We start from the raw sequence: 22091 nt of genomic DNA on the forward strand, positions 1-22091 counted from the left end.
TAAATGATAAATTAGTGAATCAAACTAGCTAATGCATTCAAATGGACATGAAGCTAAAGAAGAAACAAGAGCACATTGTTTGTAGATACGTCCCTGCTATCTGTATTGTCTGAACAGAGTGCAGCATTTTTGATTAATAATCAACCTAAAAAGGAATAAAATGAAGATTTTACAACTTTATATACCTGTCACACTGTTTGGCTTAGAGCCTTCAAACTTCAAACCCTTTTTTTCTCAACTTCACTGTTTCTGCTCTCTTCCTTACATCAGTATTATTTATTTCTTGAACCACATCTGTGTAAACTGTTTTCACTGAGAGAAAAATACTGACAATGTTTGTGCTTGTGTGTGTGTTAAGCAACATTTGTGACCTCTCTTTATATTGGACAGCTCAGAAGTGAGTAGAGTGATACTGTCCCTCAGTAAACAGTTAAGCTTTGATGATGTCTGGTCCATCGGTCCATCAGTCCATCAGTCAATCCATCAATCAATCTGCTTCTAGCGCCAGGGGCCTAATGTTCATAGTCTAAAGTAAATGATGTGCCTCCCACCATATGGTACTACTTAACATACCAGTGCATGAAACTGTTTCCTTACATTCTTGCACTGAAATACGTCCACTTAAAACCACAACATAGTCACTCAATTATTTGAGGGTAGCTATAAAAAAATATTATGCAACCATATTGTTGTACGTGTGCTGCACAGGAATCATGGGTGTTTGTCTTAATAACTAATCAGCCACAATTGCATCAGTTCTCTAATGTCAATTCCATATTTCCATGCTAAACTGTATAAGCAATCATTTGTGGTTAATACCAAACTCGTATATCAATATACTTGTACAGATTCCACATTTGCTGTGGCTGTGATTCAGTGGGTTGATTGAAGGTAGGCGAGTCTGGGTGTGCCTCCACTCTGTGGTCTACTCATGTCACACACATCAGACACCGCTGGCACCCATTCTTGTGCGCAGGTATTGCATGCGTGTGAAACTTAAGTGAATAACGACATGAAGTCACTCGTTCTTCTGTGCTACTCTGTGTGCAGGCCAGGGTCCGCTCCAGGCGCTGCGGTGTATTTGCCAGCCCAGTCCAGTCCACAGTGGTGGCTTAGAGAGGACTGCCACCGGGTGACGTGTAAAGCTGTCAGCTGACTGTGGGGAAGCAAGCAACCTGTGGCCCGGCAGACCTTCGGCCCTGGACGTGTGGAGTGACAGCCCTTGGACTGTTTCTCTTCCCTGTTAGTAGTAGTAGTAACTAAAAAAGCAAACCCTAGTGACCTATCAACTAGCTTTGAATATGGATGAGGAAACTGTTGTTGACAACCATTCAACAAAAGGTAAAAGCACGCGTTGGAGACACACCCAACCAGCAGATATATTCCCATATCACTAGACTTAAAGGTGTCTCATTTACAAGTGGAGTTACTGTTTGTGGTCACATGGTCCCACTTCTCTACCCCGGAAAACCGCGGTTTGAAAGAGTCACTTCAATGATTTTTCTACATGTGTCGCTCAGCAGAGTCAATGAGCAGAAAGCTGCCTTACAGGCTCTGCCTGATTCCTGCGGTGACTCTGGCAGATTGGCTCAACCTACAGTTTGATAGGTGTTTACAGGGAATAGGTGTTTATAGAGGATAAAATGGCAAAAACAAGCTGAAAGTGTAATTATGTTCAGAGAGGAGAAGTAGGTTTTATGAAGAAAACCACAAGGTAAAACATGATTTTTATACTTCTTTGGTGTGTGTTTCTTTTATCACTATCCATCTTATTTCTTTCTGTTTCTCTTCAGCTTGAATGTTTTGTTGCTCCCACATACTTTTCTACTTTCTCTTACTGTCTCTTTTGTTTTCTGTCACATGTGTTTCTCCTCTGCCTCTGTTCTCAGCACAGAGGGACAGTGGGGGCTGGACATGTGTGTTTTTAAGTCAGATAAAACTGGCTGTTTCCTGTGTACTGTGGGGCTGAGAGTGGGTAGTGATTTCAGAGGCTCCTCCTGTTAGCATCTCTGAGGATGTGTGAACAGAGACAGGGTGGAAATTCAACACAAATGCTTCACACTATATGACTAACTACAACACATCACAACCAAGAGAAAAAGAGGAAGCCTGACTGATGAGTGGCTATTTGAAACTCAGCTGGTGATCATTTCTACTCAAGGATGGACAAAGATTGTGGGAAGCCAAAGACCTATGTGTCTACTTTCCGGTTGGCCCTCAAGCCTCAAGCCAGACCTGTCTGTGTGGAGAGGCAGAGAGAGGATGGACTGGATACCACTAACAGGATGTTGATGGGAAACAACAAACTGGGAGTCTCATCTGTAACAGGTAAAGACTAAAAGAACAGGGGAAAAGTTGATTTGCAGACTTTTTAATGTGTCAGTTTTAATGTTGGACTCATTGTTTAATATTGCAATATAACTGGAATGTATTCAGAACATTTACCACAGTTACACCCCATCCCGAGCCTCAGTCCACTGTAGGCGCTTCATGTTTTCATTTGAACTTCTTTAACTTGAATCCTTTGCATGAGGGCATTGCAAAGGCCTGTCAGGGAAACCAGGAATACTAGAATCTGTTAGATTGCATGTGTATGATATGGTTAGTTTGCTACTTTTCAAAACATTAGTTAAGGTGCAGCTCTGTATGTAACAGGATTATTATGATGATGAATGTGTTGTTTTTGCAGTTATTATGGTGGTGGTGTTGTCAGAAATGTCCTCAGGCACTCAGATTATACAGGAGTGAAATGCAACCCTTTCTCCTCCAAATTCACACAAAAACACACCCACCCTGCTGGAAATTCCAACACCAAAAACACACATGCAGTGGGAACATTTTGTAAACACCATGTCAGACTCCCCGCACTGTAACATACTGCAGTAGATACAGCCACAGGTAACTGATTAACTGAAATACAGGCAAAATAGATGAATAGCACACATCCACACATCAGTCTACAGTTTTCTTTTTACATTTTTTGACAACATTAACATTTGTAACTACCACACGGTGCATTTAAAGTCCATCTACAGATTGATCAGTTACATCATGTCCGGGGTGGAAAGGCCTCTAAAATACATTTGTTTTGCATAACATAACTCATGAATTTAGTTTTGAATAAGGTGCCCCACACTGATTGGTCAGTGGTAGAGGAAAAACTGGTTTATACAGTTTGCAGTCCAGTGAAGCATATCTGAAAAAACCCATTGTCCTTCTCCTTTCTGCTAAGACTCCAGACTGACCCCCGTCAAGGCGCTGGAAAAGCCTCACTTCAAACAACCACTCAGGGACTGTACAGTCTGTGAGGGAAGGGATGCTACTTTTCAATGCGTTATCACAGGAAGTCAGCCTCTGAGCGTTTCCTGGCAACACAATGGTAAATGACTGATTATCATACCTTGAAAATGTCTACCTACTCTCCTTATGAGGAAATGATGCTAGAATATGTCAATCAAAGCTCTTATGCAGGGGTTCAAGCCACAATATCCAGTATTTAGGAGGATTTAAATAATTATCAGCTACAGTAAAAGTATGTTTGTCCATTGTTATTTTGTCCTTTAGGTAAGAAGACACATTCAAGTAATACTTCCTTCAAAAATGGTGTTGCCAATCTGGCTCTGACTCATTGTTCACCTGGAGATGATGGGACGTATACCTGCATAGCTGAGAATGTTGCTGGGAAACAGTCAAGCAGTGCTGTGTTACACATCACAGGTAAAGAAGGGGTAAAGTGTCGAGTTAGAAATTCCTCACAAACATCAAGTAGAGTATGGCCTGTCCTCACATTAACCATATTGAATCGAACTGTGTACAGTAAACCCATTTCACTCTGTTTGCAATGGAACAGCATTAAAGGAAGTCCCCAGAACAAGCAACCATGAGGTGCACAGTGAGGCCACGTTCAAGGTTGTGTCACCTGAAAACACTCAATTGTCCTCAGCTTCTAAAGGGAAAAGCCAACACAGAGAAGAACACAAAGGTAGATTACAAACTTTTATTAAGCTTCCTGAAAAAGCCATTGTATAGTTACACACCCATAAAATCCTCCCTTCGCTCTGCTTTTAATCTTACTATGAATACTAATAATTCTGTAGAAATAATGCAAATTAATAGTAAATATGCTGATAATAGAGGGCAGGGAGGCAGAAACAAACATGCACAGTGACAGGTAAAATTATGAATGACATACATTTTGTTTAAAAAAACATTGATTTTGTTTTTAAACTTAACTTAAAGTTTTTAGTTAGACCTGTTGCCAAGACAAAATGGTGTCTAGCAACTACCTTTTTATTCAAAAGTGCAAGGCATTGGCTGTCTGTTGATTGCAGTGCCACTGCAACCAAACATGACTGCTCACATGTGATTGGTCAGATACTTCTTAAACCTGCCTATTGTGGCACACACACCTGTAAGTCCACCTACTTCTTCAGTCTCCACAGATATCAGAGAAATCAACCTTCAAACAAAAGTCTCCACTAGCAAAGGTGAGTGGAGGGCACCACAGCATGTGAGCTACTGAAGTAAAAGCTTCATTTTATTGCACTTCAGTCATGTTAAACTCTGCTTCTCCTCAGGGCCTCCTGTGGAGTTTCTAGACCCACCAGAGCAGGTGGAGGTTCGAGTAGGAGAGCGGGCCCGGCTACACTGTGAGTTCAAGAGCAGCTCTGTCCCTGTGGCCTGCTGCTGGATTTACAACAGAGACAAGGTAACAGTGGTTGTTAGTATTGTTCGATCCATTACTTTATATTCTCACTTTGAAACTCTGTGCCACTAAAGGTCTTGGTATGTACTTCCACCTTGCTTCCTCTCCAGGTGGTGGTAGGAGGGCCGAGGATGTCCGTCAGCAGCAGTGAGACACAAAGCGGTGTGGAGGTCTCTCAGGCTTGTCCAGACGACACGGGCTCGTATACTGTCGTAGTACGAAACCGAAAAGGCTCTGCCCAGCATACAGTCTCCCTCGGTGTCATAGGTGAGACTCACTTTGGTCTACAGTTCAGTATTTATATATGTGCAGTTCTCCAGTGACTTGAGATGATGCAACACTGGTATTTATTGTCCCTTGAATGCATGCCCAGATATGAATGCCCAATCAGTACTTCTCGTTGCAGAGTCGTGGGTTGATTTTAACAAAGAATCACTGACAGAAAATATAGTGAAGCGGGAAAAGGTGGCAGTTTAGGACCATAATATAAACGGATTAAAACCCATGCAGTATGTATGGAAATGAGCAACTTCAGGAAAGCACTCCAAAAAACATCAAATGATCATTGACTCAAATGCACGTCGCCTTGTGTCTAGTTATAGGAATAAAGGTATTTTGTTCTTGAATTTCTCCTCAGACCGACCCGACCCACCGGCATCCCAACCTGTCGTTTCCCAGCTGTCCACTCAGTCCCTGGTCCTGTCCTGGACGGGTCCCAGCTACGACGGAGGCACAGCTGTGTTGGGCTACATTGTGGAGGTCAGACAAGAGGGCCTGGACAAGCCTGGGAGCTGGAATGAAGTAACAAGCCGTTGTAAAAACACATCTTACAACGTCCATTCAGGCCTGGAGCCCCTGGGGCAGTACTGCTTCCGTGTCAGAGCCTACAACTCCGCAGGGGTCAGCGAGCCAAGCCAGGAGTCTGAGCGTGTCAAGATGGCGACAGCAAGTAAGTGACATGCTGGATTTGTAAAATGTTTGAGAAGAGGATTTGAGGTATGACTTTTCTGCTGTCTGTCAGGAGGGATGTGCTTATTTGTCACCTTTTGTGTGTGTGTTTTTTTTTTTTTATGTTTGAAGAAGAAAAGAAGGAAGAGCCTGAGTCGTACATCATAGTGACCGTTGACACCAAACACAAGATCAAGGACCACTACAATGTGCATGAGAAGCTGGGAGTGTAAGCATGGATTCTTTGTATTTGAAACAAACTTTAAACTCCCCAGATGGGTGAGACTTTCAGTACAGTTCAGATCATGTCAATAAGTAAATTGAAAACTGACTTTCAAAGTGAAGTGAAGTTGTAATGCCTCATATTTCCAGTGGGAAGTTCGGCCAGGTGTTCCGGTTGTCCCACAAGGACACAGGTCAGGTGTGTGCGGGGAAGTTCTACCGAGCCCGAACCTCTAAGGAGAGGGAAGCAGCTCGCAAAGAGATTGAATTGATGAACCATCTTCACCACCCAAAACTGGTCCAGTGTCTGGCTGCCTATGACACACGCTCAGAGATTGTCATGGTCATGGAGTAGTAAGTAATTAAGGAGTGGAAAAGTGACTTTGATCTGGTAAAATCATTATGTATCTGGTGATGGGAAGTTTCTACTGCTAATCAGGACAATGTCACAAGCGATCAAGCGATCAATTAGTGGCACATAAAGTGACAAAGTGATGGCAATGAGATCAAACATTTTCAAATGATAAAACTCCATAGGTACAGTTTTTATAAATGTTGCTAAACACTGGAGTACCAGAGCTACAGTAGATAAGGGTTGCTTTTGAAGCACTGACCTAAATGGTGTAAATTGTCTGCCCAGTATTGCAGGTGGGGAGCTCTTTGAACGCATCGTGGATGACAACTTTGAGCACACAGAGCCCACCAGTGCCCGCTACATGCAGCAGATCCTGGAGGGCATGAAGTACGTTCACAAGCAGAATATCATCCACCTGGACCTCAAACCAGAGAACATCGTCTGTGTGGATACAACTGGTACACGGATCAAGATCATTGACTTTGGCCTGGCTAGTAAACTGGGTGAGTTTGCTGGATTTATGGAAACATAAATCATAATGATCTCTCTGGGATCTCTAACTGGGACCTTTTTTATTTTTTATTTTTTTAACTTTTGCAGTCGCTCACTAGGGACAATAAATAAATCTCCCTGTGTGTATTCGAATACAAGTTACTATACAGGGAAATCCAAGGGTCCTTAGGCGACAGTCAATGCTCTGCAGCCGAACTAGGTGCCATCAGCTTTGTGCAGCCTTGTGCACCCAAAATGAAACGCTTCCTGTTATGGTTCACACAATAACATTTAAAAAGAAGTCTCAGCTGCATGAAGCTTTGCATCAAGTTTAACTGATACAAACATATTTCAGTATTTTGCCAACCTCAAAATATGAGTTTACCATATTTTATCCTGACAACACAGCAGTGTCTACACAGGATCACCTCTTTTTAATACATGCCAAAAATACCAAAGATAACATCAAGGAGTGTCGTTTCTAGATGTCATATCTGTCTACAATGCCCATTACACAACAACTCCTTAGATAGACGAATACCTCATGACTACCTCAACATACTAAATGCAGCAAAGCCTGTAAAGCCAATTCAGGCAGAAAACTTGGTGACTGCTGTCTATTAGGAGTTGACTAGAGCCATCTGTAAATACAAACAGGCAAATACAAAACATTCAGGGTGACATTTAAAATTTCACGAGTGTGTTTCTTACCCTTGTTCTGTTCTTCAGAGGAGGGTAAACCTCTGCTGGTGATGCATGGCACGCCGGAGTTTGTGGCACCTGAGGTGATCAACTATGAGCCTGTGGGCCTGGAGACGGACATGTGGAGCATTGGAGTCATCTGCTTCATCTTGTAAGTTGAACAAAGCCTGTGTTGGTTTAAACTATAGCCACAGTAACATACCCTAAAAGTAAAAATGGAACTGGGGATACTGTGGAAGAGAAAACGGGCATTTCAGATTCTTCATAAAATGTGGGATGGAAATCAAACTTAAAATGACATAAATGCCCTGTATTTATTCTTTCTTTATCCATTAGCTATATGTGTCAACTGTGGCAAATAACTGAAAAATAGCTAAAAGTAAAAGGAATGCATTACCTACTTGGATGACAGCGATGATGCAAGTTTAACAAGTCTACAAATAATTCTACAAATGCAGATTTGGCGCCATCTCATGGTGATGTTATATTACTACAGTTCCCCATAACAGTGCTAAATTTTGTGCTAAAAGTGTGCATAGTTTCAACCAAACCCAGCAATACCTTAAGGGAATAATAAAATCAAGACAATTAATATGCCCTCAGGTCAAAGTTCCTTGTTAGTGGGTACAAACACTAAAGATGAGAATATGCTGTCTGCGCACAAACATGACACTAAGCTAAGCTTGCATGAGACTGTGTATATGTTTCATTCACTGAAACATTGTTTTGTGCCCCAGGCTCAGTGGAGAATCTCCCTTCCAGGGGAACAGCGATCCTGAGACTTTGGCTCTTGTGACTGCTGCCTGCTACGAGTTTGACCAGGAGAGTTTTGAAGACATCTCTGATCAGGCTAAAGACTTTATCAGCTCCCTGCTGAAGAAAGACCGGAGGTTGGTCTGGTTTTCTTGTTTGTTTGGTTTTTTTTTGTTTGTTTTTTACAATTATGGCCCTGAGGTGCACTCTGTGCTCACAAACTGCTTGGACTCAAGTACCTCTCAGTTAGAAAGTTTCAAGCTCAGTGCTATGAGAAGCAGCTACAAGAGTAAGGAAAATGGATGAATGTGCTTTGATTCTCTCCAGTTGATAATGTCACATTATGAGCAACATATTCCTTGTAACATTTCCAACCATTTGCAGAAAATGTTCATGGTACCAAACTATTTAGCAAGCTCTGAACACGAGTTAGAGAGAGTCAGTCTCATTTATGCAGAAGGTAATCCACGGCTGCATCACAGTGAGCTCAGGAGACTGCTGGCAGCATTTGACAGCCTTTGCTTCTCCCTCTCTATCCACTTGCACTCTAGATGCAGGTTGTCATGTGCCGAGGCCCTCGCCCACCCCTGGATGGTCTCTTTTACCCCTCTGAACCGCAGACCTACCAAGTCCCTCAATAAGGGGAAGATGAGACGCTTTCTGGCCAAGCGCAAGTGGAAGGTAACACAACTGAAAAATGACTACATTGCTGTTAGCCCAGCATAGGACCAATGTACAATTTTCTTATCAGTGCTTCCCAGTAATGACCTTTCAATCCATTGTCCTATATAGACCTGAAGCTTGCTGACGAGTGTAGTTTGTCCTTTAAACTTTTAGAAAACTGGCAAGGCTGTTCTGGCCCTAAAGCGGATGGCTAACCTCTCCAACAGACCAGACTCTCCTGGCTGCTCCTCAGAGGGTAAGACAGATAAAAAGACAGACAGAGACACACACACACACACACACACACACACACACACACACACAAATGTCCTTCCTAGAGCTACATACATATGGCAGATAACTGAGTTTCTGATTGTCACTTCAAGTTTACGCTTTTGTGATCAGTAAAGCCTTGTTTCTGTTTTATTTGTCATCGTCCTCCCTCTCATCCAGAGCCAGGTTGGAGCCAAGAGGCAGAGGAGGCCATCCAGTCGCTGGATAAGCAGCTTCAGAGTGAACCTCGCTTCGAGCAGGCCCTGAAGGACACCACCCTCCCCAGAGGAGCAACTGCTCAGCTAACATGCCGTGTCAATGGTAGAGTGACAGAACTGTAATGCACTTCATTAAATAATGCCCCACCACATTCTCCAAGGGCAAAAGCAAAGAGGACATTACTGCCTGAAATTATCTTATTGCAGAAGAATGAGCCCTAAACTCGCTAAACTTAAAGCTGACATGATTAATATTTGTATATTAACTATGGATCAAATTACTATGTGTTTGTAGGGACGAACCCACAAATAATTATCACCCGGCTCTGCAGTTACCATCTTTCAACTCATTGTTTTGCTTTTACGGTCCGCAACTTAACTGTTTTGAACAGCTAGCCTGCCTCTGTCCAAAGGCAACTAAATCTGCCTATCAGCACCTTTTTTTTTTTTTTTTTGTTGTTGTTTTTTGTTTTTGGGCCTTTCTTGCCTTTTTATTTGATAGCGGCAGGTGAAGGTAGACAGGAAACGGGGTAGAGAGAGAGGGGTATGACATGCATGTTGTATCTCCTTTGTTTGTTTAATATGTTCAAAATTGAAGTGTCGAAACAACACGTTGTGGTTTTATGGAAGGGTTACGTGCTGAACTATTTCACTGGCATGAGCAGAAACTTCTGAAGTCGCCGCTGGTCGCCTGGCAACCTCACGGTGATGACAAGGAAGACGAGGACGACTCCAGGATGTCCTTTTTGTTACCTTTTGGACAGAGCCAGGATACCTGTTTTCCCTGTTTCTAGTCTTTGCGCTAAGCTAAGATAATGTCCTGCTGCCTGAAGGTTCATATTTACTGTACAGACTGTACTATAGTGCTCTTGGTCTTCTCATCTAACAATTGGCAAGAAAGCAAATAAGCTTATTTCCCAAAATGCTGAACTATTCCTTTTAAACTTAAAACATTTAGAAGAGCTTTATCTAAAACATCTTAGTTTCCAACAGGTTTTGGCTAGCTTGAATGGAAAAGCAACAGTAGTCATGTACTATAGAAGAACCATCATAGAAAAGGTCTGGACACAAAACAGTGTCCAGATGACTACGACTGAAACCTTTTCTACGATAGAACACTCCTGGACGAATGAGGGACTACACCGTCTTACTATAGAAGAACTCAATAGGGAATATTGAACACTAGTTTGTTGTATCAAAACCAGCTTTCCTTAATACAAACCATTCAGATATTTGATGTTGGTATATTTGATCATTTAATCGACTTAATCGTTATTTTAACGATTTTGATTCTGCAGTAATGTCTAATTGTCTCAATCCCAGGTTACCCGCAGCCAAAAGTGAAGTGGCTTCAAAATGAGAAGCTGGTGTCTGAATCGTGCAGAGTGACCGTGGAGCTACATGAAGACGGGCTCTGTTCTCTGATTGTGGCTGATTTGGAGCCTTCTGACTCTGGGGTTTATGTGTGCAGGGCAGGCAACAAGCTGGGGGAAGCAATGTGCTCTGCCAAACTGAAGGTTGAGATGTGAACGTGGTGAAAACCAGCGGAAGCAACAATTTAAGATTTTCTGAGACTCTTCAGAAGTAGACTTGATTTGATAAAGCCTGGACTTTGACATGACATGTCAGTACATGGAAGGACAGTTGTTTCACTGTCACACAAAAAAGCTGCTTTCATGTAATTTCAAGGCAAACAGGGTGTGTTGTGGTCTTCTGCCATTAATGGGATAATACGGTTTGGACACGCATTCCCACAGCCCTTTGTTTCACAAGTCACCAGTTACTAGCACACTTACTAAGATTATATTCTTTTAATCTGTGGTTAGCATGTTCAGCTACCAATGCACAAGGTTTTGTTGTACTGAAATAAGGTGTAAGGTGCAACTGTTGCTGAGCTCAGCACCGTTCACACAACTGGTCACGTGAAAATTGTACATTTTGCACATTTAAACATCTTTCAAATGTAAATGTTTTAAAGGCATTAAAATTAAAGGCTGAATTTTAGAAAAAAGTTGGTTTAAAATATTTATTGAAAGGCAAAACCAAACTAAGCATAAAGAAATAAAATTGTCCATGCTATTTTGGATTATTTTTATTAAAGAACATACAGGACTTCTGAAACTTTCTCAAATGAATACAAATTTGGCCCATGAATTCAAAGCCCATGCCTTTTAAAATGAACAAGAACAAGCAGAGATCACTCATGGGTTGAAAACATTTCATTTAATGTTATTCCAATTTATTAAAGCATTCGACTGAGTTTCCAGAGGACATGCAAGACTGTTAACTCAAAGACACTTGAAATTTCTCACCAACTGTATGACCAAATTACGCTTCATTGACTTTATTGGACAATCCTTGAAATATTGAAGGTATGGCTGAAGCAATGACGCAGTATTTCATTCTTGTTTAGTTTCCACTCTGCTGTCCCTTCTGACTTTTTCAGGTACTTTCAGAGACATGAATATTTTACTGTTCAGGTGAGCTCGTTTAGTGATCATGTGACAACTGGCTCTTGTGTGACATATAAAATACATGGTATCATTTTCTTGGAGTGCAATCGAACATTTTTTAACAGATGTCTTTTCAATTATAGATAAATGTTTCAAAGATATAAAAATCTTTTTCACGTCAGCTTGATTTACCTCTATGTATTTTCATGTATTAGTCAATATACTAGTCCTTTTCAGTGCCCAGTATTTATTTACCCTCATTCAACGTGACAGTTACACTGATATTACAAAATATCCTAATCTATTGCACATATTTCTACAATATAATGTACTTTGTTTGGTAATGACTCATTAGATAAAGATAGTGAATTTGTTATAATATTCCCTCAACCCTGAAACAGCAAAGATAAGCAACATTTAATTCCATGATTTAACAGTGGCAGTCATACGTTTTTCAATATGGTATCTCACCTTTCCCTTACCATTAGTTGCTTTTCTAAGCTTCATTTATTTTCATTATACTTAGGAGACATGAAAAGAGGACAGAATTTAAGTGCCATCAGTTGACATTAGACTTTGCTGTAAGGTTTGGTCTTTATATTATCCAGGATTGCCAAATGTTGGGCATATCATTTAAACAACAGTATCAGTTTAAAGGCATGCCATTCGTGTTTGGATGAAAACGGACCTACAGTTCTTAGGATAAGACAACACTTTATTGATCCAAAAACATGAATTCCAGTTTGCAAATTCCAAAATTATTTTGTCAGGGATCATTTACGAAGTTCTCTTTTTTCCTCATCTTAAAATAAAAGTAGAGTTTAAAAACCTGTGAAAAGTCAATCAGGCACTGAGTCTTGGTCAAAGAAGTGAAGGAGCTCGTTGGGTTTGCTGCAATGGCACAGTGACCATTCTCACTTCTTTCTAAGGCAGCGTTTCCTTATGTGGAGCAGTCATTTGTGCGCACATGTCCCTGGGCCTGACACATGCTCGTTCTGCATGCATGGGTCACAGCTGAGATGATGTAGTGACCCACACATGTTCCTACTGTCCCTCTTGCCTCTGTTGGATTCTCTTCTGAAGAAGATTCCACGCTTTCAGTACCTTAAAAAAAAAAGACAAGGGGAAAATGATTACAAAAATACAGTTTTCTTATATTACAGAGTCATATTCTTTACTGTAATGCAGATGTGTAGACCCTATACTGATAACATGATGAGTGTCTGACCTGTTTCCGTGTGACCTCTGTCTCCCACAGCGTGCTGAGCACTACGTTGGCGTGCTCTACTTGCTTGGCGTTGGACCACTGGCTCTGCAGCCGGCGTAGGGCATCTTCTGTGTTCACACCGTCTCGCTCTGTTATTCTTGACACTGCCTGAGAGCGGAAACAAGGCGGGCAGGTGGGTTACATTAACAAGGTGAGTGTTTTTTCTGGTGTTTATTTTGTTAAAGCCAGTGTTTGTAGAGTTTCTAAAATTTTATCTTTGGCGTCCCCAGTGGTAGTATAAAAAACACACCAAAAAAAACTATGGCAGACAGCAACGCATGGTGATATCCACACACCCCTTTGCTTCCAGAAATGTTGTCAAATACTCCTACAAATAAAACTTATGCTATCAGAATATTTGGAAGATACATGGCAATACAGTCAAGGAAAAAAGTGCAGAAGAAAAGAGTCTGCACTGAAACTTCTTTACATATGTAGATATGCTTTTACCACTTCACTTCCTAATGAAATAACATTTTATTACTTTGCTGCATTCTGAAGCCATTGCTTTCAGTGAGAAATGCTGATACAGCAACTCCTTTTTGCTCAGTTGCCACATACAAAGACTGACAATTGATTGACAAGATTCTGAACATAGGACACAGTAAATAACTCTTTGCATTCAGCGATGGGACATGTGAGGCAGTCGTCACCTTTACACCATTACATTTTCCTCACAGTCACTCAAGCTGATGTGACTCCATGTCTGCAGATACAAACATATTACCTCCTCCTCAGGGATGACGGTGACCCAGACCTCGTGGACCATTCCTGTCCAGCCAGCCTCCAGGAGAACTGCTGCATCCACCACACAAACCTGTTTACCTGCAAAGATCAAAGGATCACATGAACACTGGGGAAATCTCTTGTAATACAAAGCAAGGGCAAGGTTTCTTTTTTATCTGTGTATGTGTCAACAAGATCAGTACATTAGCCAAACCAATTGTTGAACACTCCCAACACCCTACATCCACAAAAGTCCATACAATACCTTCCTCTCTGGCTTTGTTGATTCTGTTCTTCACTAAAACTGCAATCTCAGGCCATACAATGTCTGTTAGGGCTTTTAACCGCTCCTGCATGAAAAACAGCATCTTTGGTAAATTGTCAACACACAGTGGTGTAGTCTAACATGTCATTTGCAAAGTTGTAATGTGCTGAAACACTATTCATACTTGTCATATTACCTGGTTTCCAAAAACCTTCCTTCCTAATGCACGTCTGTTGATGGTTTTATCTTCATTCAGGAGATCTGAAAGTGACAAAAAAAAAACCCTCAAATCATTGCACTGCAAAGCACGAGATTTCATACAGCACAACATTTACAAGACAACATGAAAATCAAGCTAGTGGGCAACCTATTTTTGCATTAGTCATTAAGAATGATGCTACCTAATGCTTGTAGGGTGTAGAGTACATACGTTGATGGTGGATTCATTTATGTGCTGTTATGCTCGTGTTCCAGACGCTACTAATCAGACAATGAGTGTAATTATTTAAACTCCTGAATAATGTCAAAATGCATCAACCGTTAATGTTTCATCTAAAATGGATTAGTGATGCCAAGATATTACAGCTTCATATTTTTGTCATCTAATTGTGGCACAACCCAGAGGACATTTAGGGCAATTTCTAAGAAAAGCAGGACTTGTGCAGCAGGTTTTTTGTCAGTCAGACTTGAGACGGTGCACTTACGGCCTTTCAAATTTTTACTTTTCATTTCCCCACCTATATCAGGTCCAGCAGGGTAATGTCTTACAATAAAAAGCACCTTCAAAGCAAAGTCAGAAATTGCACTGTGGGTGTCTGAGAAATTATATGTTCCAGGTTAAGTTTTTCAAACGTTAGCTGACACTAGTCTTTATCTTTAAACAAGGATAGATTGTAGGAAATAGAACATTTTTGATCATGAAGTATATGTAAATACTGTAGAGGAAAATTAATTATGGGACTTTAAAATTCCCACAACAGTGAAAAGATAGATTGGTTTTAAGAGGAGTGATGTAGGACTCATGGCCTTTCAAAATGTAAAACTTTGACATCATACTATAGTGCTCCATTCGTCTGTCATTGGGACAAGCAAACATTTTCAAAGCCAGAAGTCATCTTGTCAACTTTGATCAAAACCAAATCAGAGACATCACAACTGACCTTTACTTACTACAGTGTGCTCATTATGTCAGTCACTTAAGTGTTTCCTCACCTGACCCAAATTCTTCAAGCACTCTGTGATAGGCTGCTGTACCGGGCTGGTACACCTCATGGCCCAGCTTGTCGCAGTCAATCCGGACGGCACCCAAAGCCTCCAGCTGCCTGGCGATGGAGCTCTTTCCACTGCCGCTGCCTCCCGTCAGGCCAATCACATATGGAAGGAGAGGGAGATGGGATGTGTCCTAGTGCAGAAGAAACGGGAGATACAAGGATTTCATATTGAAGAATACCAGCAAATACTGCAGCACGAAACATGAGAGCATCTTCAATCTGTTCGACATCCTCCTTTCCAGTAAACCTGTGACCTAATGAACAGAAATGACAAATCCCTACTGAACAATATAAATGATTTTTAGCTTTCACTCTAGCTGTCTGTCTCATGCGTCATCCCACTTACCTTCAACTACCAAGATCAGATCACCCTCGCTGTCCACTTAATGAACTGACGTGTCTACTGCCAACACACATAGCTCTGTAATTCTACCTCTTTTCATTAAGTAGGTGTTACGTTGCTAAAACTTAAAAAAAGATTGTACTTTGGCATATGCTGGAAAGAAAAGCTGTTATTCTTTTACTTAAATAAGACAGCTCCTATAAGAATAGTTAAACATTGAAGTTTCCCAGGACTGATCTGAAGTTTGACCCTTGTTTCAAAATGCTTAGCCCTTTCTTTGTATGAAAACACTTTCCCTCGTCTACTCAAATGCTGCGAGAAAACAGCCGCCCGAGTTAAATGTTTTGCTTCGGTGAGTTAATAAAAATCCAATGCACTTTAGAGCACAATTTGACAATTACTTTTTGGTGAATGGAGACTGTGCAGAGCTTCCTTAACATTTGAAAAGGAATTTCATTAAAACAGGAATGATATAAAAATTAATAAAATTGTATCAGGTCTTTTCTTCTTCATCATCACAGGCATACACTTTCTTAAAAATTTTAATTGAATGAAAGGTTGCATGATTATGACGTTCTGATGTGCACCTTAAGATAAGCATGATTACATTCCCCTAAGAGGAATCACGACCCTTTTAATAAGCCCCAGACAGGGAGAGAAAGAGTGGTGATAAAAAATGTTTTATTGCAATTGTATTTTTTTAACTTTTCCTTTGTTTTCTTGTGATTCCCTCAATGTGTTATGAGTTTCTGCTGCCACAACACCACTATTAATATACTTTATCTTGCATTGAAATCTGTCATCAACATGTAAACATTTTTAAACATGCCTTACTTTAGGCGGGGTGAGGAGGGTGCCCAGCAGACGAGAACGTAGACTAGAGGAGCTGATCTTCTCCTCCTCTGTCTCGGTGTGGTGGGCATCTTTAAGCAACTGGATCTCATGGAGGATTAGAGCTGGAAGGCCCTGATTTAGGAAGCAGAGAACACAAAACATCAAATATTTGCTAATGTGTACCCAGGCTGGGGTCACCTATATCTGGACCAACAAGTTCCTCTGCTGTCCCAGGATTAAAATGTGCATGACAGCTGTTTTCTGTTACTGTCGGGCTACATGATATTGACATAAGCACATGTTAAAGGACCATCTGTGGCATACAATTTGATAAATTGGTAGAGATCTGCCCCAGAAAACATTAATCAGGAGGAGGACTGTAATTATACTACAATTATATTACAAAAAAAAATGCTGTAATGAAATCAACTATAGAAAATAATTAAACACTAATAATAGAGTATACTTAATTTTGTCACTTGACCAGTGTACAATTTCTTTAAGTGTTAAAAAAAAAAATTGGCATGGTAGGAAGTATGGAATTGTGTTCTAAAAACATTCACTGATTAGTATTTGCTCACAGTAATTTTGATAATTTCAAGGTGTAGTCAGTTGTTGATGAAGGGACGGAGGGATCTCCACCAGCTGGGAAAAGTCAATGGGAAAAGGCCTGCATAACACATATTGTCAGTTTCCTAACTTACATTCTCAATGCGTTTCTTGTTGACAGCCTCGCCTCCCTTTCTAGTCTCCTCGCTAACCACAATGCACTGCAGCAGGGGGTCAACCACAGACACTCCAAAGGGGTCGTCAAGGGGCACAATCTCCACCTGCAGTGAGGGTTTGATGTCTTGCAGGAATTCCTGTAGTCTCTGCACCCGCAGAGAGTAGGGCTCGACCAGCTCCTTTAGCACTTTTTCTAAAACCAGGGAGGAAAAGGATGTCAGGGGGGGCTGCCTTCTGATCATTGTCTTCACGGATCATTAAAATATGATATATTAGCCTCAGAAATATTATATGAATACACATTCCTAAATGGAAGTACTGAAAATGACTCACTTTTTAGCATTGCTTGATCACACACACCAATAAGGAACCTTCTATTGGCTAGCAGACATGAGATGTTGAGTAGCGTCTTGTGGGCCCCGTGGAGCCGGTCAAACGTGCCCCCTACAACCACGTCACTGTAGGTCTCCAAGGGTGCTGCCTTTTCTTCAGGGTCTTTCAGCCCTTCCTGTTTCTCCTGCAGCCTCATTAGCTGTGGGTGAAGCAGCACTGAGGGCAGATTGGGGCTACAGACGTAGCAGTGGCCCGTGTACCTCTGCAGACACTGCGTAACCTGATGGGACTGACCTGGGTCCTGCAGAGGAAAGTCTGTTAGCACCACCTCCGGGGAGTGAGACAGAGATTGTGGTGTGGGGAAGGGGCAGTTTGGGATCGTGGTCCCGCTGCAGGCAGCTGACTGAGCGCGAACATTAGTCAGCAAAACACGAACATCCAGGTGCCCGCATACATCAGCTGCATTGCTGTATAGGCGGGTAATGAGCATTGACAGGTCCACTACCGGTGGAATGAAAACTGGTCGAGGCTGGCTCCCACTTCCCAGGTTCAGTCCGGGGTGGAGGTGGACGTACAGTGTGCGCTCTACAAGCTGAGCAGCTGAGCTGAGCACTGGAGCGATGCGCAAGGGGAGAGTGTGGAGAGGAGACGTCAGCACAAGGACGCCTGTGCTGAACATGGACATCTTACTGGCTGATATTACAGGGAATCACAGTCGTCACGGTCACTGTCTGAGGAGTCACTGTCGGGGGTGGGTAAACACTGGAAGGGGTGGGAAGTGAAAGACAAGTCAAAAACAGTAGCAGTTGAGTTGACATTAGAACCAAATTACAATGCTAACTACACACTTTCTCAAGCAGTGGTGGTCATTCCTTTGCTGGTGTGGTTTTGCAACGCTGCTAAAAGAATATAGAAGAAATACTGCATATGTCATACATACGGACTAAACCATTAAGAGACATAAGATGCACAGAAAACTGTATCAGCTACAAGACTTGAAAGACTTGAAGAATAGATATTGTTACATACACAAGTTATAATAGTTACATATCGTTCAATTGGATTAGTAATTCTTTTGCTGATAATTACAAGCATAACCCATATTATCAACACTTTGGCAACACAGGTTTTTATCCTGTCTGCCTGTCTGGCCAGTCTTTTTAAAACACTAATCATGCTCATTACTGTTGCATGACTGGTTTACTGACAGGGCTGTTAGCATGCTATTCATTGTTTGTAGATAAAGATAAGCTCCACTGTCTAAATTAGGGAGTAGTCAGAGAATGTCTAAATTAGAGATAATATTATGAACATACTTGCAGTGTCTCTATAGGCCCTCTGTTATATGTTTACCTGATGTATTGGGTTGTGAATGTAATGATTTTTTCACTTTGACAATTGCACTCTTGTTAAAAACGTTCCCTTCTGCTGATGTTGCATCTCATTCGTTGCAACATTGTGTCAGTGTTTGCTGCTATTCGTGAAGGTAACTTCAAAAACCTTCCTTAAATTCCATGAAATTCAGCAGTAGAGTCACAAGATAATTGAGTGAATGAAAGTGTTGTCAAACAACTCCTTGTGGTCACACTATTCCTCATCCTGCCAACAAGGAACCTGACCGGACAGACCCTAAACCTGGCCATACTATTGGTCGCACTTTCAGCCATTGACCAATCAAATAACATATGCCTTGCGCATGAATATACAGTATATAATAAAGGATTTCAGGTGAAAGTTGATCAATGTTTAGCTAATAGCCACTGTGTCTTCTTGCTAGCTAGCTGCTGACCAGAGGGCAACAGCATAACACACGATGTTTGACAGCCAAGTCATTTTTGACAGCTGACAGCTAGAGCTGAGATGGACTTGTGTGTGTACTCAAAGTCGTAGCTAGCTAGCTGTGTAGTACTACCATCAAATTGCCTTTAAAGAATAACAATAAAAAACCCATTGCAAAGTGATCATGCAGGATCAAAATGATAATGCTGAAGAAACGTTGATGATGTTATTTATGATCCTACAATAACGGAGCAGTCTGTAACGTTATTTTGTTACATACAACATTTGGTGCGGCCCATATACAGAGCAATTGTTGACAATCTGGCAGATAGGCAACCTTCAAATTTAGCATGACTTTACCTGTGTTGAGCAAATCTAAAGCGATGTGAAGAACGGATGAATGGTGCCGTATACACGCAGACCTTTACACATATCTACAGGATAGATCGTTTTGCTGATAATCTTCAACGAGGAACTGTCTCATCCAGTCCACTCCAGTCCAAATAGCTGTGCACCCACTGGTGGAAGTCACTCACTCATGAACTGGGTTGGATAATCACGTGATCTTGTACCTGCACCGTGATTGGTTGAGGAAAAAGCTGTAAAGTATGAGACACGTAGTTACGTAACTGCCAGGGAGCCACGGTCGGCTAACCAGAGACCAATGGGATTGGACTCTCCCACAAAAATTCTTTCCGGTCAATAAGTTTCATTAAAAATCATTAATCGATGCTAGCCGGTCCGGTCTTTCTGGCCATCTGTTCTGGAAATGTATGCCGTAAACGGTGGCAAGACATTTGTAGATATATCCTGGATAACATTATTTGTAACTTTGAGCTTCTACTGGAATTTTTTTTTTTAAAGGATCAACACAGTATATGTAAAGGAGTATTTTCTAATCACTCTCATTATAAGTTTTACATTCGTAAATTTGAATTTGCAAAGGTAAAACCTCACTTTCATGTTTTCAAGAAAGAAATTGAATTATATTATTATTAAGTCGATAACTTCTGTGAGACTGCGCTCCCAATTTAATGTTTTCACTTAAGTTACTTTCTATTTATTCATGTTGACCCCTGGCATGATTTGTCTGTTATTTATTTATTTTTTTGTTTATCCTTATATTTACCTATTTGTATATTTACCTATGTACCTGTTTAATTCGAATTGTTATTATTTGTATCTGTATTGTTATACAGACTGTTTACATGCTTTCATGTAAAAGCAGGACTTTACTGTTGTAGTTGGTTGAGGTGGGGCTCATTTTTAACTATTTTGTATAGAACTGCAACTATTGATTGTTTTCATTACAGATTAATCTGATGATTATTTTCTTGATTAATTGATTGGTTATTTGGTTTGTAAAAATTCTGAAAATGCCGTCACAATTACCCAGAGCCCAAAGTGACACCTTCACAATGCTTGTTTTGTCCAACGAATAGTAAAAACCTCAAAAGTATTAAAACTAAATTCAAATTATTAAAAGGAAAAGCAGTAAATCTTCACATTTGAGAAGCTGGAACAATTACATGTTTTTGCATGAAAAATGACAAATAATTATCAAAATAGTTGCCAATTAATTTTCTGACAATTGACTTATTGATTAATCGACTAATCGTTTCAGCTGTACTTGTATATACTGTTGGGTAGTTTAATTCACATCAAAACAACATATTTTATAAACTCTTCATATGTTTTGGATGCAAAAATCTTAACTTGTAAAGTAGTAACTAAACCTGTCAAAAAATTGTAGTGGAGTAGAAAGTACTATATCAGTGGAACATGGCATGAAAAGAAAAGACTGAAATAAAGTGCCTCAACTTTGTACTTAAGTACAATACTTGAGTAAATGTACTTAGTACTTTCCACCACTGCCAGAGACAATATGTATTCAGCTAAATTGCTCCTACAGCTCTTACTATTGTATCTTTATTTAGTGTATTAGCAGTTGACAGGTTGATTAAAAAAAGCACTTAAAACAATTACATTTAAACTGTCATGTAAACCAATAAATACATTTTTCATTCTGACCACAGTTAGGATGTGTGAAATAAAAGACAGACGAGGCTGTTAAAACACAATAACAGACAAAGCAAAAAGTAAATGAAATATATAAATAATTAAAAGCCTGGAGATAAAAGTGTATTTCTAAGGTCCCACACTCACTCACACACACAAGTGTTTCACTTATTTGCCTGATTGGACCTGGAGTAGGTCCTCCTTATACTTGGCATATACTTAATGCTTATTAAAACCTGTTCTGTACATATTTTAATTGCAGTAATCATCATAAAGGTCCTATGCATCATCGGTTCCTTAATGTGATGTATTTCATGTACATCTCTCAGAGGCAATGAGTGCATAAAGTCCAACAATGTTGTAAACAAAACAACTAGACAGTAGCCAGGGCTTCACTCAGCTGGTGTGTTTTTACAAGTGAGAATTCAGTTGGGTAAAAATTACATCATAATATTGCAGGCATGTTTAAAACAAGATAAGTGCTTGATACAACTTTATTTGATTGGTCCAGCCACACTGATACATAATGTATGCGGCTATCTATGGTTATGGTGGAATGAGGGACTACACTGTCTTATAGTGGACACTTGTACTTTTAGGCTAAAACCAAAATGTGAATGTGTATAAAGGAGATTAGGATTAATTTATGAACACTTTCTGACTATAACTACACCTGGTTCTTGCTACAGTTCTTTCTCCCACCCACATCCTACTTATCTAAAAAAATAATGGAAGCTATAGGGG

General features: G+C 40.6%; 2 protein-coding genes across 3 annotated transcripts; one reads left to right on the forward strand and one right to left on the reverse strand.

Moving 5' to 3' along the window:
- Positions 1 to 1418: 1418 nt before the first annotated feature.
- On the forward strand, positions 1419 to 11342 carry LOC122868166 (myosin light chain kinase, smooth muscle-like). Of its 2 annotated transcripts, none has more exons than XM_044179888.1 (18): positions 1419 to 1714; positions 1890 to 2328; positions 3233 to 3379; positions 3565 to 3717; positions 3851 to 3982; positions 4434 to 4487; positions 4578 to 4708; positions 4816 to 4972; positions 5343 to 5654; positions 5786 to 5882; positions 6026 to 6229; positions 6516 to 6733; positions 7452 to 7575; positions 8162 to 8314; positions 8729 to 8858; positions 9015 to 9096; positions 9294 to 9434; positions 10655 to 11342. In XM_044179888.1, the coding sequence occupies exons 2-18, from the start codon at positions 2163 to 2165 to the stop codon at positions 10858 to 10860; spliced, it is 2607 nt and encodes an 868-aa protein (XP_044035823.1). In that variant the 5' UTR covers positions 1419 to 1714; positions 1890 to 2162; the 3' UTR covers positions 10861 to 11342. The 2 variants fall into 2 exon arrangements, with proteins under 2 accessions (XP_044035823.1, XP_044035822.1); XM_044179887.1 differs by having other exon boundaries at positions 2162 to 2328.
- Positions 11343 to 11535: 193 nt separating this feature from the next.
- Positions 11536 to 19879, reverse strand: coasy (CoA synthase). The gene is made up of 10 exons (XM_044179889.1): positions 19689 to 19879; positions 17550 to 18311; positions 17195 to 17409; positions 16491 to 16622; positions 15255 to 15444; positions 14239 to 14303; positions 14043 to 14127; positions 13779 to 13876; positions 13013 to 13159; positions 11536 to 12888 (listed from the first exon to the last, which is right to left on the reverse strand). The coding sequence occupies exons 2-10, from the start codon at positions 18232 to 18234 to the stop codon at positions 12829 to 12831; spliced, it is 1677 nt and encodes a 558-aa protein (XP_044035824.1). The 5' UTR covers positions 18235 to 18311; positions 19689 to 19879; the 3' UTR covers positions 11536 to 12828.
- Positions 19880 to 22091: the final 2212 nt, after the last annotated feature.

Source organism: Siniperca chuatsi, linkage group LG20 (genome assembly GCF_020085105.1).
Source record: "Siniperca chuatsi isolate FFG_IHB_CAS linkage group LG20, ASM2008510v1, whole genome shotgun sequence".
NCBI classification, from domain to species: domain Eukaryota; kingdom Metazoa; phylum Chordata; class Actinopteri; order Centrarchiformes; family Sinipercidae; genus Siniperca; species Siniperca chuatsi.

Excerpts from the sequence above, each read along its gene's own strand:
- coasy (XM_044179889.1), bottom strand. The coding sequence starts at position 18,234 with ATGTCCATGTTCAGCACAGGCGTCCTTGTGCTGACGTCTCCTCTCCAC. Across the intron at positions 17,410-17,549 it reads TGATCAAGCAATGCTAAAAA|AAAAAGTGCTAAAGGAGCTG; the intron begins GTGAGTCATTTT and ends CCCTGGTTTTAG. Across the intron at positions 14,128-14,238 it reads GGAAGGTTTTTGGAAACCAG|GAGCGGTTAAAAGCCCTAAC; the intron begins GTAATATGACAA and ends TTTTTCATGCAG.
- LOC122868166 (XM_044179887.1), top strand. Across the intron at positions 8,315-8,728 it reads CTGCTGAAGAAAGACCGGAG|ATGCAGGTTGTCATGTGCCG; the intron begins GTTGGTCTGGTT and ends CTTGCACTCTAG. Across the intron at positions 8,859-9,014 it reads TGGCCAAGCGCAAGTGGAAG|AAAACTGGCAAGGCTGTTCT; the intron begins GTAACACAACTG and ends TTAAACTTTTAG.